This window comes from Cebidichthys violaceus, unplaced genomic scaffold (genome assembly GCF_023349555.1).
Source record: "Cebidichthys violaceus isolate CVI_PGR_0920_01 unplaced genomic scaffold, fCebVio1.0.p SCAF_6, whole genome shotgun sequence".
NCBI classification, from domain to species: Eukaryota; Metazoa; Chordata; class Actinopteri; order Perciformes; family Stichaeidae; genus Cebidichthys; species Cebidichthys violaceus.
This window is the reverse complement of record NW_027176816.1, coordinates 1,864,712-1,877,861: the sequence shown is the minus strand read 5'-3', so window position 1 is coordinate 1,877,861 and position 13,150 is coordinate 1,864,712. Positions and strand designations below refer to the sequence as shown.

Sequence of the window (13,150 nt, the reverse complement as noted above, 5' to 3'; positions counted from 1 at the left end):
CATCTTATGTAATAAAACCATTCAAAATGATGTCTGTGACATGCATTCATGAGAGGAAGATTAAGTTATTTATCATTTTTAGCTGCTTTAAAGCAAGAGAATAATGAGCTAAAGACATTTAATCTCATCTGATATCTGTACATGTTGTAACAATAGTGACGTGAGATGCTTCTGTGGTTTCAAGCTGTCAATAAAATCCTTGAACTACTGAAAATGCACTAAAAAAAGAGATGAAATAATCTCACTGCACTGGGATGATTTCCTCTGGGTTTGTAGAAACATTTTATCTGCTGTGTTTTCAACTTATGTGAGGTCCACACACACACACACACACACACACACACACACACACACACACACACACACACACACACACACACACTCACACACACACACACACACACACACACACACACACACACACACACGTTTCCCTAACTTAAGGGGACATTGCTTTGACTTACAAGAAGTCTCTGGAGACTTTACCCAGCCAAGCTAACCTTAACCATAACCACTACATGCCTAACCCCAGGCCTTACCTAATCCCAAACAAGTCTTATAATCATTTACATTGTGGGGACTTGGTAGTTTGTCCTCAAAAGAGATGACAACCCCCACATTATAAGTGTATAAACAGATAAGTGTTCCCACAACATGTAATACACGTTCACACAAACACAAAGCATACTTTGGACAAAGAGCGAAACCCGTGCTGTGTGCTCCCCATGAGTGTTCAGGGCCTTGCAGGTGTACTCTCCCTCATCAGCTGGGTCCACTGCTGCGAAGCTCAGTACGCCGCCTCGTACAACAGCTCTTGGACTCATTCTGTTCCCCGGACCTCCTGTAATAATCACACAGTTACACTCTGCCACTGAGGGCTGCAGGGCGAAGATCTGGGACTTTGTACTGGACTGAATTTCATACAACAGAAAATGGCCTTTTCCACTCGAATGACTTTAAACGTAGCCCGACAAGGCCTGCACCAAACACTGCAAAAGTGGAGGACTAACTGGTCATACCGATCCATTCAATGGCAGCGGTCGGGTTCCCGGTCACTGTGCAGCGAAACTCTGCCCGCTGGCCCTGCTGGACATTCAGCACTGAGGGAGTGACGGTGGCCACAGGCTGGGCTTCCTCTGAGGCTACAGAAGGAGAAACACCGGTCAAACACACACTGGAGAGTGAAACTTCCCAGGGGCACGTGGAGAATTAAAGCAGGGTAATGTAGACGGCTCCGCCGGTGTGGTGGGGAAGTGAGAATGTGAAACCTCGTCAGGAGTCTACAACCACTGCTTGGGTATTCCATCGAGCTGTGGGAATGCGTTTTATGATAATGACTTGATCAAACTGAGAGAGTGATGGCCTCTGCCCGTGCCCCCCCCCACCACCCTCACCCATGGCAGTCTGGATCCTCAGAGCAGACCAAACGGATGAGAAGTGGCAGGCTGGCATTGGCATGGCCTCAGGGCATACTGCCGTCTGCGCCAGTTTGCCTGGCTGCTAGACTTTGTATTCAATCCTGAATGATCCCAGGGTGACGGAGCGAAAGAAAGGTCTCTTTCAGCGGGGAGGGAGGAGTACGAGGCTATCTAAGCAGGCTGAAAACCTCTGGGACCGTTCTAACCTTGGCCAAGCGTTGACTCACTCACCTTAGTGACATCAATACTAGAGGGGCGGAGAGAAGTTTCATTGTCCTCTGTGGGACACGGGGCAGACATGACTGCCTGAAGTCTACACTGAACAGACAAGTACAATGATTTGAATGTGGGTATACTAGCATTTTGCAGAGTCTCGAGGATTAAATAAGTGCATCGATTCACTCGGGTCAGGAAAACACATCATTTCTCACTTCACCACCTCTAGTGCTATTTATAGGACAGTTTTGTCTGGATAGATCTGTCCAGATCTGGAGTTATCGGTTTGTCTTCGCCCTAATACAATAGAGGTGGATGGAATTATATTTGTACGGCTAAAAGAACCAGAGAAAAAATACATTTAAACAAGAATAACAGTCTACAGCCCTGCTAGCTGCTCTACTTTGAGTGCTAGTGCTAATGACAACGCTAAGACGCTGATGTTCAGCAGTTGTAAAGTTTAGCACGTTAGCGTTATAAACCGTTGCTAATTAGCTCTAAACACAAAGTATAGCTGAGGCTGTTTTGCTGGTATTTGGCAATAAACAAAAGTATTGGACAACTTGAAATCTTGACCAAATGATGGCGCTAAATGAAAAAGGTAAAAGATCTCCAAAGGTGTTATTACAATTAATTCTTAAAGAGACATGAATGGGTTTTCCAAATGGTAATGGTGATCCATCCAATAGGTCATCTAATAGTTTCACTTAAAACCACAAATATGGGGCTAGAGGAAATGTCAAGGGATCCCTAAAATAAGTTTGATTCAGCTTCTGGGGACCACGAATGTCTGTACAAAAGATACTAGAGGTGAGGAATGAAAATATGTTTTCCTATACTTTGGATGAATTTGATCTTTAACTTCTTAATTACATACGCAATATAGTTTGACTTCCATCTATTAATATCACATTAGCGGTGGTATTTTAAGTCCACTTCCATCTGTATGACGCACTGAAACCAGGCCTCTCACACTGGACTCAAGTCTGCTACCCACATTCAGCTATGATGCAATGAGGTTGTGATAGGATGTATTAAGCACAGCATGATGTTTGAAGCCAAGATGACAGCTATTTCCAGGTAGAGCACGTTTCCTGAGGAGGAAAAGGAAAAAGCAAAGTGCAAAGTGCAAAGAGAAGGAAGAATAATAAGAATAAGGGACGTCTCTCGTCTCTGAATGTGGAGACGTTGTAAGTAAGCATCTAGCTTGTGATAATGTAATAACAGGCTAAATAAATTGGAAAGACAGACTCAAATATCCCCTTTCATCGTTTAAATGTGCTGATCTATTGCAGCAAGTTTCTAAATCAAATGTGTCCATTTTGTTAAACTGACTTTTTTTTATATTTCATTAAAATTCATGAAAAAATAAATTTAGAGGGACATTTCCCAACATTATCCAACTGTTATTATCAGATATCATAGTGTTACTGGTTTGTCATTTACACTACCAGTTTTGAAATGCATTTGAAAAATATATTTTCTATTTTTAGGCCTATAGTTACTGCACAACACTGACTGTGATCTTTTTTTTTTTAACAATAGATACTTGACTCAACATTCATGAGGAGTTGTCCTTAGAATACAGACGCACTTTTTCCTGCAGTGATGGACCCCGATGAACCCAAAGAGCCAGGTGGGAGCCAGTAATGCTCATGTACAATCCAAGCTTTGACTCTTTAACATGACAGGAACTTGTCAACATAATAATACATACTAATATACTGAAAGCATATATCCGTCTTTAGCTCTGAATTCAACTAAAGACGATTGCTAACAAAGAATATAAGACAGCACAGAGGCTCTGGCCAGTCATGTTTGTGTAGAGTTCCTGCAGATGCTGGTCGGTGGATTGTACATGGGCGCTAACAGGCCACCAGTATATCCATGCTGAGGAAGATGAGTGCATGCATGACACAGAGAGGGAGAGGCCGGTCCCTCCAGGGAGCCCGGCAGAAAGGAAACCATGCCCATGCGGACTTACGCTTTCCATGTCCTTCAAACATTTCATAGGCTGTGTAAAACATCTGAGTCTTTGAGCCCTCTGGAGTTGTGGGAGGAAGGGAAGGGAGGGGGGGGGAAACAGGTAAACTGATAGGTCAGGTTTCTGGGTTAGCAGTAAATCAGTAAATTTACCTCCCCCAGAGACACTTATCTCCAAACTGCTGGGCTGTTGCGGTTTTGTCTAATTGATTCCAAAAAACATCACACATACAATGTAAACATGCAAAAAAAATAAATAATAATCCTGAACTTGAATTAAACTGGCACCAGCTTGACACCAAGCACCTAAGGTATTTTCACCATTTGAGGATTTTTGGATCATGATGCTTGGTGCCATTTAATTCATTCCATTTTCACACTTACCTGATGTGTATATTTATTGAGAAAATGAAGACCACCGTGACATATATTGAGGTATGTTGGTTAGAATGCCCATTTGCTTGTAACAGTTCATGCTTATCTCACACTTTACACAAACCAAAAAACGCTCCAAAATGCTTCTTGTGCTGTGAATTCAAAATCAAGATACACAAACACACACACACACACACACACACACACACACACACACACACACACACACACACACACACACACGTACGCTCAAAGATCATGACTATGAAAACTGTGCAGCAGCTCAAGGAGAGATGGAGTTATGCAGTGTGTAGCCACACATGAGACATGCAGGTTAGTAGCAAAAAGCAGTTTTAAACATTGGAACACTAGTTCCATTTCAGCTGTTAAAAAGACAACATACAGCTTGTGGTTATTCTGACTTGATCAAGGTAATATATGTAAGTGATACACATCCATGAATTAGAAAATCACTTTGATCAATTGTCATTATTTTTAATCAATTTGCTCTTTTTCACAAAATATTTTCACAGTTAAGATAAATACATTACAATGTGACATGTGTGCATTACATCAGATAGGTATTCTTTAAAGAAAAATGTATAAAAAAAAAAATGAGTGACAGTAAAATCTTTACAGAAGCACCTTTGGGTATATTTCCAATCATATAGCCTTTGAGTCATGAATGAACAAATATAGCTAATGCAGTCATTGTGAAGTAATGAAGGTCAAAAGATTTTAAATGCGACCTGTAATTGAAGTGTAAGATGTTCTCAGAGATATATAAAAATACTTTCTTATAAAAAAAAACACTTGAAAATGCCGAAATGTAAACACACATCATGCAAGGTAATTGCATTCACATAGCAAATTCTCTTGAAAAAAAAAATTACCAAAAAGAAAATAAATTCTATCATTTCTGATATATTTGATTTCATGGAAACATTTCAGGATAACATATTTCAGTCAATCAAAAAAAAGAAAATGTGCCAGCAACAATGACAGGATGAATATAAAAATACCATAATATACAAGTGGAGATGATTATTGACAAAATTAGGATTAAAAAAAAAAAAATATTTTGGTATTTCGAGTCAGATCAGAAATATTTTACCAACTAAATCTGACAAGTAACAATCGATACAAACAGGACCGACTTGTGCCGAAACTAAAGGAATGAAGGAGTGATATTACAGCAGTATAACAGCACGTTTAGAAAGTGAATTCAACCACAGGTTTAACCAACTGCATGGCCAATAGCACCGTTTTGTTCATTCGGCAGACAGTAATTTCAGTAAGAAATACTGTATGGAGTAGAACGATACAAAGAAATCAGGGGTAGTGGGGTTCTTCCTACTTCTCATCTCTTCCAGATACTCTGAAGTCCTGTTTGAGTGTCAGTCGCAGAGTCACTAAGCACCAATCGTGGCATCCATAATCCTCCTCATCATTATACGCTACAGCTCAGGCAGGGAGTTGCCCCAGGAGCCCAAAAAGGTAAAGACACCAGAATCCAGCACCCTGCTAGTGGAAACCTCTAACAGCAGAAACCAGCAACTGTACCAGTGACCAAGGAGCAACCAAACCACCACCAATTAATTCAACCCATGTGAAAAAAAAAATATGAAGAGGAAAGAAATAAATCTGCAGTAGCCTCAGTAGAGTGTTGGAGGAAAGCATTACCCACAAATCACTGATCCGAAAGAGCGCTCATTAGACTGAAGTGTAGTGGATGTGTCATTATTTTGAGAGCCCATTAGTTAAATCTGTTACTGCATACTTGACCCCATACACTATTTGGAAAATGTATACACTACAGTTTTAATGTTACCAAACCCACAAGCTGTATTTCTTCATATCCACTGATCAGAGACGTACAAAACAGCAAGTTAAAAAAAAGGCAGTAAGAAGAGCTTGATTGGCAGTATGATAATAAGACACAGCTTTTATGTTGGTATCTAAGAGCAGAAGGCAAAAGCATTGGGAGTTAGAGCTGCAAGCTTATTATGCTGTTAACCCAGAGCCGAGCGTTTATAGTGCATGATGAGCGATGCGGTAAAACAGAAGAGAAGCATGCACCATCGCAAGCTGGAGGGGGAGTTTAGGGGGGAGGGAAACTACGGGAGCCAGAGCTGGTAGGGTAGCTGGGGGTGATGGGTAATGGAATGCGGTGCCGAGGATCACGAACCTGGCACGTAGAGGATGGCATTGCCCTCGTCCATGGCAAACATGTTGGAGCCTGTGCAAACGTACACGCCTGCATCCTCGGGCTGGACGTTCTGAATTGTCAGGATGCCGTTGAAGTCCATGGCCCGGTTGGGCAGCTTCCCGTTACCCATCCGCGTCCACACCAGGGTGTAGGCTGGTGACTGTGAAGGGGCGCGCAGATAAACACACACACACACACACACACATCACAAGATGCATGCAATCTCAAACATGGGAGCTTAATATCCTATATAAACTTCAGTGAAGTGAACCACATTTCTAGATTTTTAAAGTAATGTAAAATATAGTGCGAGAGTATATAGTTTTATTTTTCTGTTCGCTTTCTGGCTGAGAAGATCAATAAGGTACCTCTCTCATGTCTGTGTGCTAAACATGAAGCTAGAGCCAGCAGACCATTAGCTTAGCATAAAGACTGGAAACAGCTGGCCTTGCTCTGTCCAAAAATAACAAAATATGCCTCCCAGTAGCCACAAAGCTCCTAATTAACTCTTTATAGCGGATTTGTTTAATTTGTACAAAAATGGAAGCGTGAAAAACAACAACTTGTGATTTTACAAGGCAGGTTATGGAGTCATTTTATCAACACAAAGGAGCCGGGCCACCAGCAGTGAGTTTCAATTAGAGGTGCTGATAGATGGAGATGTTTACCTTTGAGAGCCAGGCTAGCTGTTTTCGGTCTTTATGCTAGGCTAAGCTAAGCTAACCAGCTGCTGGCTCCAGCTTCACATTTAATAGACAGATAAGAGTAGAAGTGATCAATCTTCTCATCTAACTCTCGGCAAGAAAGTGAATACAAGTATTTCCCAAAATGTCATACCTTGCTCTTTGCAGTGCAGATGAAATTGATGGTCGACCCCGGTCTGACAGTCTGGGCTTTGGGCTCCTCGATTGTAACCTCAATGGCTTTGGATGGGACACCTGGTCAAATGCAGAGAGACAATTAGTTTGGTCATAAATCTAGTTAGTGTATTGCAAGACACAAAATGAAAGATAACTGATCAACACTTACAGGTGACCCTGTGAAAATCTAAAATTCTAATGATGAACAGTTTTTATGTTGGCATAAAAGCAGTAAAGCATCTTTGCACTTTCGGTCACTTTTCTTCATCAACTGCAGCAATTTTATCTAAATGTAAAAATGGAGCTCCTAATCAAACCCAGTCTGCTTAACATTAGATGTAAGTAATTTATCACTGTACCGTATCACAAGAAACAATTTCAAACTCACTATAAACTCTTCTTTGTATACTAGCACCTTGAAAACAGAATGCGCCACACTGCAGTCAACTAAACTAAAGAATGAGGTCTTACATAATCCGTGCCATAAGCAAACCCATGTGCTGAACCACGGATGGTATCTATTAAGTGTGCCGCAGTAAGCAGGCATGAGGGGAAAAACCTATTTGCTAATGTTGCAGTGAGACCATACACACTTGTGACAACAATTTCAGCGTGGCTCCTGTTGGTGCTGCGCTGGTCTCTGCAGGTACAGATATAGACACCGGCATCACTCGGCTGGACGTTGGTGAAGTACAGCTCTGCTCCTGCACACACAGATGATCAACAGGTGTTGTTTTCAAACATAAATGTGTTGTCTTATATGTCTATCAATTATATAAAATACGTGTATTCAGATTAAAACCAAAAGAAAGAGAGCATAAATCACACTTCAATTACATTTTAGGGATTTCTTGGACCTACAGGATGAGATAATGTATCCATCCCACACTTGTTGTGGCCGTGTGGTTTGAAGTGTGTGCCGTACCTTGTCTGCGTCTGTCAACACTGCTGGAGATGGATCGTCCATCCTCTCTGGACCAGTAGAAGTAGTGTGGAGGAGAGCCGGACACCTGACACCGGAGAGTGACAGAGCCACCCTGGGATGACAGGACCTTCTCTGGGTAAACCTTCACCACCAGTGAGGCTGCAGCTGCAAAGACCAAAGGTCATGACGAACTAATGAGGAATACTTTCTAAAGCATCAGACAAATGGCATCAGAGTGGTATTTCACAAAACAAGCTTTTATGTCTGTCTCACAAAGTAAGACTGGATGAAAACCATCTCATGATTCCTTCAGATGTTTTCAATAGAACCTGATCAGAGGCAAGTTTAAAGGAATAGTTACACATGTCTGACAACAGTACAAGCACCACTAAAGCTCACTAATTGTCACAGTACATCATTTTTGAATATTCTGAACAATAACTGTAAAGTTGTGGTTTTACAGTTGGTTATGTGCTGAACTATTTCTTGGCAGGGCCAAAGCCATGATTTGCTGCTTGTACTCTTCATTAAACTGTATTGTTATTAAGCTGTGGAAGATGTTTGTTTGTAGTGTTTACTGCATTGGATAATTCTCTCTGTGTAGACCTGTAATAAGCCTGTCTGTTTTTTACATGACCATGTTTGTCATTCAATGTTCAGACTTAATTAATCGTACCAGGAGAACTCACAGGTAACTGCAACTGATCTAATAAGGAGTGTGAAGTCGCCATTATTAAAAGTTCCATTTATTTCTGCTAAATCCCTTCATGTCTTTTTTTGTTTTCATTTTGCTAGGGTTAATATTTCAAGTATAAATATTTTATTTTCACTTGGGAACCTAAGCACATAAGCACAATCTTGAATCTTTTCCCCCACAGGGTTTTGAGGGACTGTGGTGGTTGGACCTCTTGACACTATGGGGAGGTTCAGGGGCATCTATGAAAAACTTTGTGCTCCGGTTTGGATACATTCTAATCTGTTACACAAAAAAGGCCCACCAACGAAGCATGGTAAACAGAGACGGGGTATGTGTTTCAGGTCAGGTCAGATGCTAACATTGCTGCAGACCCGATACGCTCTGGACAGTCCACACCGACTGACAGTTTGCATCGGGAACAGGGGGCTCCGTCTCGCCCCAGTCATATTTTTACTTAAGTGAAATGTAGCCTTACCATCGTATGGACGGCACTTTTGTCTCTCCTGAGGGTTGCCAACGTATCCAGGAGCACAACTGATGAGGGTAAAAAACAAAAACAAAAATGTTTTATTCAGCTCAAGTTTTGATAGAAATACCCCCCATGGAAAATTGCAGTGTTTCCTATTTAGACAGTAAGTGCAATTTATCAAAACAAACTACATGAAATGACGTGTAGGGTTATCTTACCGCTCACAGTACTGGCCAGTGTAGCCAGGCTGACAGGCAGTACACTGGTAGCCTCCATTTCCAAGGCTCTCACAGGTGGGGGAGAACCTGTTACATGAGTTACACACAGAGACAAGAAGATGAACTGTTGAGCAGAATAAGGTTCAATATCAACTTCTTCTTTAAGTCTCACATTGATCGTTGAATTGACTGGAAGAAATATTTATGAGACAATTTCAGTTAGGGATATCCATAACACAGCTATGAATATTTTGAAGCATGGGTGTATAACAAGGCAACAAAAGATGATGCTTGATAAAAAAAAATAAAAAAAATAGTCAATTTGCAGTGGAAGCAACTGACTGAAACCATCTGATTTTACTGAAATTATCTTCACTATTTCTCCAATATTCTGTATACTGCTGGGCAACAAAATCCTGATTTGATTAAATTAAATCAATGACAATAAAAAAATATAATAAATTCAGTAGGAAAATGAATATATAATATTTCTTGTTAGTTGGCAGGAAATTGGTTAATAATGGAAACGAAACTCCAGAATTTGCTGCATAAACAAGCGCAAGCGAGCCGTACACGGAGTCTTGAGCTATTAATGGAGGTGGAATGTGAAGTCTTGGTATAAGTACCAGTACTCACTGGTTGTCTGGGTCATTGTGAGGGCAGGCGCAGGGCTGGCAGTCCTCTGGAGTGCCAACAGTGGGGTCACCGAAGAAGCCAGGAGCGCACTGCTCACAGAGCTCCCCCTGAGTGTTATGCAGGCAGCTCTGGAAGAAGAAGAAATGTGCCATGTTTATAGATCTGCCCATCTAGTCAGGATGCAATAATCTAACAACAACATGCCAAATATCGGCCGTATGCTAATCTAGTGCTTCGTACCGTGCAGATGCCAGTTTCAGGGTGGCAGGAGTCAGAGTGGCCGTTGCATTCACAGAGCTCACAATGGCCCAGGTATAAACCTCCTCCAGTGCGAGTGTACCCAGGTGCACAGTCCTTAACGAAACATAATGTGATCAAGATAATCATACCACAATAAGCATTTTTAATGAAGCACAATTAGCTTGTATTGCTTCCAGTGAAGTCAACCATTCAGAAAATAAAATGCACCTGGCAAGACAGTCCCTTGTATCCAGGGGGGCAGCGGCACTGCTCCACCTCGAGGGCCTGAGCCAAGCCGCTGTAGTTAGGCACTGCAACTTCCATGCTGATATCAAAGATACTGGAGGACCGCATCTCAGTGGAGTAGGACGCTCGAATCAGGATGTCATCCAGATCAGCCAAAACCATCAACAGGTGCTCGCGGGTGGCCGGCATGCCATCAGGACGACGCCAGTTTTCCTGTGAGACAAAATGGAAGCCTTGTTTGTTCTCATGCAGTAAGAGCACATTCATTCTTTAATTGGATGTATTTTAATCAGAAATAAAAACACCACTTCATTATTGATAAATAATAATGTGATACATCTAGTTGCTTGTCCTTTTTTTAGGAAGGCGTTTACAGTTATGGATCACTTCAACAGGCCGATACACTTTCTGTTCACCACGTAAAAGTATTGTTACGGGAGCCACTCACCTCTTTGAAGACAATCTCAAACCGGTTGGTCTCTCTGCTGCCCTGCTGCCTCCTCTGCCAGGGCTGACTAGCTACCAAAGTGATGTCGTTACCCTACAAGAACAACGCTGACAGGTCAGTGAAAGCTACAAATGCTTGTAACCATGGGAGAGAAAACAGTGAATCAGCATGACGGCATATGCTCACAATAATCTGGACATCGCCGTCATCGAGTAGTGTTCCTCTTGGCCCAGCCACATAGGAGATGGAGTATTTAATCTTGCCGCCGTAAGAACCCACCTAAGACATGGTTAGCAAAGAGAGAGGCTTTAGATCTTTAGAGCCAGGTCAAACAATGCTGCAATTGCCTTGATGAAACGGAAACATCAAAAGTAGCCAAAACGATTGCCAGGTGGCTTCTTAAAGCAACACGGATTGTACAGTAAAGTCAAATCCGATGTCCTAGAAGGATGGGAAGGAGCGAAGTTATTTAGACATGTGAAAGTTATAATAGTTAACATGTGTAATTTACTCGGCATGGGGCGTACTACTCAGCCTATGAACATGATTGTAAATGTCGACCATGGCTCTGGAAGGGGGCTTTCTTAATTCTTAAAAAAATAACCCTGATGATGTCATAGTGATGTCATCAGGAATATCTGAGCTTGGGTTGAGGCTTAAAATGTTGAACAGAAAGCCTACATTGCAAACCGGCGGATGTGGGTTTTGAAGGAAGTTGGCATTTAGAATGCAGACGGGCTCTAATGACATATGCTATCCAGGTGCATTATGGGAATAGTAGGATCCAAGTTGTTGTGGGGCTTGAACCATTCTAGAGACTAATAGTCAGGATATCCTGGCCTCTGCTGCTTCAATTGTATCTGTTCTTTTTCTATTGTTAACTTGTGAGTCACCCAACTGTATAAAAGTGCATTCCTAAATCTCTGGAGTGTCCTTTTAAAGACACAGAAGACAATTATTTGACTTCTGGTAGTTGTATTTCGAACCCTTCATAGAATATATGTTAAGACAGCCAAGCAGGGGAAACCCAAAAGTAGTAAGGGATAATTGAAGTTTCTATTTCTAATTGTGTGTGTGGATTATGAACAACCTTACAGTAGTCATGGTAACATGGCACGCGCTTCTCTTAGGCCCTGATCAGACAGAGAGCGTATAAGCAGCCTGTGTGAGCTTTTTGTAATTGTTTTCAATGAGAGTGAAGCTCATCGTTCTCAACTCAGAAAGGAAAAGCACCCGACGCCATGAGCATTTTTTGCTCATTGTGGTGACATTTGTTGGATACCCGGAGCTATCTGACCTTACCAACCATAGTGACCATGGTCTGAACAGAAAACAGCAGGTCTGGAGTTAGTGCAGTACTTAAGATATTTCACTTAATTTAAAGTGCCCTATTGACTATTCGGGAGTGTACAGTTCATAGTTTGTGTTAGCACTCATTCAATAGCTGCCTAGCAAAAATGAATACTGCAAAACGCGGCGTTTAATCAGGACTGTACTACAGTGGAGGAAGGTAGGCTGGACATGTGAGGGGCTGGATAGAAGGGGATATGAGGATGCGGGCTGAGGGGCATGGGGAAGGCTGGAGGATACTACGGGGTGTTGTATTTTCTGTGACCTCTAAGGGTGGACCAACGGTCAGGAAGGGACGTCCCACTGTTACCTTTTCCCCTGTGAATTGCGCTGGGAGCTGCCAGAAGAGCAGATCATCCTGGTGCAAGCTGAAACCTTTGTAGACCAGAGCGTACTGAGAGGCAGAGGAGGAAGGAAAGGCATAACAGAATAAGGCACAGAAGGAGAGAGTCAGCAAGACTCAGATAATAAGCAGGCAGAGAAGTAGTGCAAGCAGGCAAGCACGCCGAAGAATAAGAATCTTGGGACAAATGTGTGACATTCAGCTAAACTCTCTCGAGTACATGTACTTTAGTATGCGTGCTATTAAAGGCTCCACTGACAGTTTGATAACAGCATAAAAGTCGCACCGTGCCTTTCCTGACGACTAAAACACCTGTCAACAATTTGAAAGTGAACCTGTGCCTCAGTAAGAGGCTGTTTTAACGCAGACAACACTATAATGACAGAGCATTGTAAAACCCGTGTTCCTCTCAAGTGGACAATTACAGTGGAAGCACTGAGAGGGAGCTATTTGCTTAACAATGGAGAATACCACCCAGGCAAGCACTGGAACTGTGTACATTATACATTCTTTGGTA

The 13,150-nt window shown here is 42.0% G+C and overlaps 1 protein-coding gene across 9 annotated transcripts in view; it reads right to left on the bottom strand.

Moving 5' to 3' along the window:
* hspg2 (heparan sulfate proteoglycan 2) overlaps nucleotides 1-13,150 on the bottom strand; it is an 87,231-nt gene that overhangs the window by 19,764 nt on the left and 54,317 nt on the right. For 6 of the 9 annotated variants that reach the window (XM_068732870.1, XM_068732872.1, XM_068732876.1 and 3 more), the window contains exons 37-51: nucleotides 12,601-12,684; nucleotides 11,127-11,219; nucleotides 10,941-11,033; nucleotides 10,475-10,705; nucleotides 10,247-10,360; nucleotides 10,007-10,134; nucleotides 9,371-9,457; nucleotides 9,159-9,217; nucleotides 7,987-8,151; nucleotides 7,655-7,765; nucleotides 7,039-7,139; nucleotides 6,181-6,361; nucleotides 3,619-3,678; nucleotides 1,020-1,142; nucleotides 689-841 (exon numbers count right to left, since the gene is read on the bottom strand). In XM_068732870.1, coding sequence (XP_068588971.1) covers nucleotides 689-841; nucleotides 1,020-1,142; nucleotides 3,619-3,678; nucleotides 6,181-6,361; nucleotides 7,039-7,139; nucleotides 7,655-7,765; nucleotides 7,987-8,151; nucleotides 9,159-9,217; nucleotides 9,371-9,457; nucleotides 10,007-10,134; nucleotides 10,247-10,360; nucleotides 10,475-10,705; nucleotides 10,941-11,033; nucleotides 11,127-11,219; nucleotides 12,601-12,684 — 1,783 coding nt within the window. The remainder of the gene's footprint in view (nucleotides 1-688; nucleotides 842-1,019; nucleotides 1,143-3,618; nucleotides 3,679-6,180; nucleotides 6,362-7,038; nucleotides 7,140-7,654; nucleotides 7,766-7,986; nucleotides 8,152-9,158; nucleotides 9,218-9,370; nucleotides 9,458-10,006; nucleotides 10,135-10,246; nucleotides 10,361-10,474; nucleotides 10,706-10,940; nucleotides 11,034-11,126; nucleotides 11,220-12,600; nucleotides 12,685-13,150) is intronic. The other 3 variants (XM_068732878.1, XM_068732879.1, XM_068732874.1) reach the window with 2 other exon arrangements.